Source organism: Octopus bimaculoides, chromosome 19 (assembly GCF_001194135.2).
Source record: "Octopus bimaculoides isolate UCB-OBI-ISO-001 chromosome 19, ASM119413v2, whole genome shotgun sequence".
In the NCBI taxonomy this organism is placed as follows: Eukaryota; Metazoa; Mollusca; class Cephalopoda; order Octopoda; family Octopodidae; genus Octopus; species Octopus bimaculoides.
In genome coordinates this window covers 12,141,231-12,146,032 of record NC_068999.1, presented here as the reverse complement: position 1 = coordinate 12,146,032, position 4,802 = coordinate 12,141,231, and the positions used below count along the sequence as shown (strand labels likewise).

General features: G+C 37.7%; 1 protein-coding gene across 1 annotated transcript in view; it reads left to right on the top strand.

Annotated features, from left to right (window-relative positions):
* Positions 1 to 4,755, top strand: part of LOC106884109 (sialate O-acetylesterase) — a 67,514-nt gene extending 62,759 nt beyond the window's left edge. The window contains exon 10 of the mRNA XM_014935335.2: positions 4,465 to 4,755. Within this exon, the coding sequence (XP_014790821.1) occupies positions 4,465 to 4,695 (231 nt within the window). The 3' untranslated portion in view covers positions 4,696 to 4,755. The remainder of the gene's footprint in view (positions 1 to 4,464) is intronic.
* The last annotated feature ends 47 nt before the right edge of the window (positions 4,756 to 4,802 follow it).

Here is a 4,802-nt window from a genome sequence, read left to right as displayed (position 1 = left end):
CGCCATCAACCGTCTTCTGTTCGATGGAGAAATAATATATAAAACACAACTAAGGAAATGTCGGCTACAATTTTTGTTTATAATTGAATTTACATATCATTTTCGTCCTTTGAGTGTTTATTCAATCTTGTATGCTACTGATTTGTTACTAATGAGGACGTTTCTGTTTTTCATTTAGCTTTTCTTTATTAGTATATTTATGTTTTCATGAATATATTATCGGTACCAATTTGTGTAAAAAAAAAAAAAAGAAAGAAAACTTCAAACGTCGTGTTCTGGTTTACAAAATATTTAAGAGAATATTCTGATATTCTATATTTGGAGAATATGTCTTATTCAGCTTTTCCTTTTGTATCTGGCTTGCGAAATTATTGATGTGAAATCGAGTGTTCGAACGGATTTTGTTGTATCTTGGGTTTTACCAATATGCCAATAATTTAAATTTGTTTAGCTGTTCATCTTCAGGTCAGCGTACATCGAATAGGACTATGATCAAACGTGTTCCAGTCATGACCATCACATCACGAGGTAATGGATAGCACCTTCATTAAGTGCTTGGTTATTAGTGAAGTGAATGGACTTGCAAAGTTTTCTTTTATTCTTCACTGGTCTTCTTCCTTGAATCTTGTAACAGAATCCTGTAATTTTTATTCTCTGTCACATCTTCTGGCAGGTCTCCATTTCAGATTCATTTAAAGCCATGCAGAAAGCTAACATCCCACTACGCTCTTTTGCCGATGCAGTCATGTCTGCGTTTATATTCTTTTCGCTCTAGCTTACTGCATTCACTTAAGCGATGCTTAATACTTTTCGTTCTCTTTCCCACCGATCCTGCTTTTTGTTCTATGATTGAGTTTTATCAGTCTTTGCTTTTATCAAATTCGTTCTAATGGCTTGTTCCTGTGCGGCTATAATTAATGATTCGGTTTCCGTCCGTCAGCCACAACCAGAATTCTTTACGTTCAACATTCTCGGTTTATTGCATGAATAGGCCTGTAATTCCTTCTCTTTCCACCAACTTGTTCTGTTGTTTAATATGATAAAACTGACACGCAATCATTCACATTCAATCCAGTATATTATGTTCTCTTATAATAGCGTTTTTGCTGTTTCCGTCTTTATTTGTATTGCTCTGTGTTCAAGAGGATCCGGAGATTATATCTCTTATGGGCGTAAAACACAGTACCTCCATCAGAGATATTACCTCCGGAAGAATACTGCAGTTCATATGCCTTTTCATAATGTATTTACATTGAGTATGACACACAAATATCTATTTTAATACCTATTCGCGTGTGTATTTTTGCATGTGTCTATATAAACGCATGCATATATATATATATATATGTGTGTGTGTGTGTGTGTGTGTGTGTGTGTGTGTGTGTGTGTGTAGATAGATCATGCGTATATCAAAATAGATAGATAAATATAAATACATGTATGTGTGTGAATGTACACACATACACACATTTATATATATGTGTGTGTGTATGTGGCTATGTGTGTGTGTATGTGGCTATGTGTGTGTGTGAGTGTGTGATTAAAAAGTTCCCTTCGCAACCACACGGTTATGAAATGAGTTCCACTGCGCAATATCTTGGACAATTGTCTTTTAATATTCCCTGGGACTGATCATTGACTTCTGACAGAAACTGTGGGGAAGCCCGTCGTATATATGTGTAAGTGTGCATGTGTGTATGTGTATGTGTGTGTATGTATGTGTGTGCTTCTGTGTGCGCCTCCGCCGACTGATAAGCGTTGTTGGTTTGTTAGCATCCCCTTAATTTCGGCGTTCAGCAAAACTCCTTAAAAATAATTGGCTATCATTAAAAATTAAACGCTAGGGTTTATTTGCCCGACTAAACGCGTCAAAGTAGTGCCCCGACATGACTGCAATCCAATGACTGAAGCAAGCCAAAAAAAAATGCACAAACGCGCGCGCTCGCGCAACATCATCTTGTTGATGAGTATAATTATTTATCGTATGCTACTAAGTGCGTGTATATATGCGTGCATATGTATGAGTGTATGTGTGTGTATGTGTATATATGTATGAGTGTGTCTGTATATATGTATGAGTGAGTGTGTGTCTGTGTGTGTATGTGTGTTTGTGTGTGTGTGTCTGTGTGTGTGTGTGTGTGTCTGTGTGTGTGTCTGTATGTGTGTGTCTCTGTGTGTGTGTGCACGTATACGTACGTACATATATCGGCGCGAATGTTGACAAAATACCGTTGCGTTGATTGAACCTGCATTATTTGTATTTCGATCCGTCACATGACTGTTTTCTTGCACATTTTGTCTGCATTGACCTTTGTCCTTCTCAGAACGAGATGTAAAGCATATAAACAGACAAAGAAATGCGGTCAATATAATCGACTTAACCCTTTGAAGTAGCTGTTCCGGTATATTGCCAGTCCATTGACTGCGGCAAGCAGTGAAATAATGTAAGAATATTGAAGAATATTCTCCATTGATTTTCATGGCTACGTTCTTGAATGCCTCTTATCATATTTCCATTTTGCTTAACAAGTCATTCTAGTCCAATAATAATTAGCACGTGTTCTGTTGTAGTATGGTGTATTACCATTTCATTTGTAGATATGTGTGAGTGAGTGTGTGTGCCTGTGTGCGTGTGTGTATGCAGATATGGTGATGCGAATACAGGAATATAGATCAGAAAACAAGAATGTGTGCGTGTGTGTGTGTGTGTATGTGTATGTGTGTGTGTCTGTGTGTGTATGTGTATGTGTGTGTGTGCAGATTTGATGATGCGAACACAAGAGTATAGATCACAAAAACTTGAATATGTGTGTATGTTTGTGTGTGTTTGTGTGTATGCAGATTTGGTGATTCGAACACAGTAATATAGATCACAAAACAAGAATGTGTGTGTGTGTGTGTGTGTGTGTGTGTGTGACCGTATACTTTTTCTTAATAATCGACACAAGTTACAGAGTGAATCAAGGGTGGAAAATTTTCTTGCGCTGATAAAGGCCAACGCACGAAACCCTCTGCTCTTCAGTCACTCTGTAGCTTATGCTGATTTTACACTAAAACTATGTACATATGTGTGTGGGTGTATAGACATACACACACACACACACACATATATATATATATATATATATATATATATATATATATATATATATATATATATATATATATGCACACACACACACACACAGATATATAAATATAATGCTTTATATTATAGCCACAAGGCTTGAAATTTGGTGGGGAAGGGGCAATTCTATTACATCGACCAAAGTAGCCAACTGGTACTTAATTTATCGATTCTGAAAGGATGAAAAGCAAAGTCGACCTCAGCGGAATTTGAACTCAGAACGTAGCGGCAGACAAAATGCCGTAAGCATTTTGCCCGGCATGCTAACGACTCTGCCAGCTCACCGCCTTTATTCTTTCAGTTTCTGTCTACCAAATCCACTTACAAGGCTTTGGTCAGCCCGAGACTGTAGTAGAAGACACTTGTCCAAGGTGCCACACAATGGGACTGAACCCGGAGCCATGTGGTTGACACGCAACTTTCTTACCACACAACCACGCTTGCGCCTATAAGAATGCGTGTGTGAACGTTTCTCTTCACCGGACGCGTAGCTACCTTTTTTAGCCCCCACCCCTTTTGTATCCCAGTCCGCTCATAAAAATTAATTTCAGCTATCCTGATTCCCATCCCAATCACTAATTAAGTCGTTAATAAATGTCATCGCAGTCGATAAGAATTATTCACCTGCACGTATATACACACGCATATGTTCATTCAGTCCGTATATACATAGAAATAATTATATCTAAATATGCACACACATACACGCACACGTCCAAACACGTGTACACACACACGCACACAGGCATGCACATACACAAACTGTCACTGATATACATGTATTTCCAAGTTTATATCCCAACATTTCTCAGACTCATATTTACATATACACACATATATACATACACACATGCTACTTGCAATTCCTCACGCTTTATAGCGTTAAGTTAAATCAATATGTATATCCAGTAAAAAGAATAATCCTGCACTATGATGACATATGATAGCCGATAACCGTATTGGAGCTTTGAAATGCACGTTATGAAGTCATTATTATTCATATCCATATAGATACATACATACATACATACATATCATTTTTTTTCGATGGCGCGATAACTGAAGAGATGCCGGCGTGGGTTTCCACCCCGACATCCGAAACTCGGAGTTTTTTTTATCGTGGCTAGCCATGTGTTCGTATTGAGTGCTGCATTGAAAATGCATCGATTTTCTACATTATCACGAGTAAGCTGTATATAATTTTCTCATTTATCCACCGTTTTTGTTTTCTCAGTTTGATGCAACTTACCAAAGATTGTTACCAGGTGAGTGTAAAGAAAATCTCTTAAACCTCGCAGCCATTAGAAAATATCTTCCGTTTATTTCATTTCCTATAGATTTCCTGTGCTAAACACAACGAATGTCGAAACAGCATGTGGTTAAGCATTGAATCATCAACCAACGAGAACCAGACATCGATTTTTCTCTCCAGCAACGTGACATGTTATGGAGAGTGTGTGTGTGACATACGTTATGCTTGGCAAGATAGTCCCTGTCCACTGAAGAAATGTCCAATTTATAGTCAAGGAACCAATCTTCCAGCAGCGCCGTTTTGGCACCGATTTTGAAGAAATACACCATTTTATTTTCTTCTTCTTCTTCTTCTTCTTCTTCTTCTTCTTCTTCTTCTTCTTCTTCTTCTTCTTCTTCTTCTTCTTCTTCTTCTTCTTCTTCT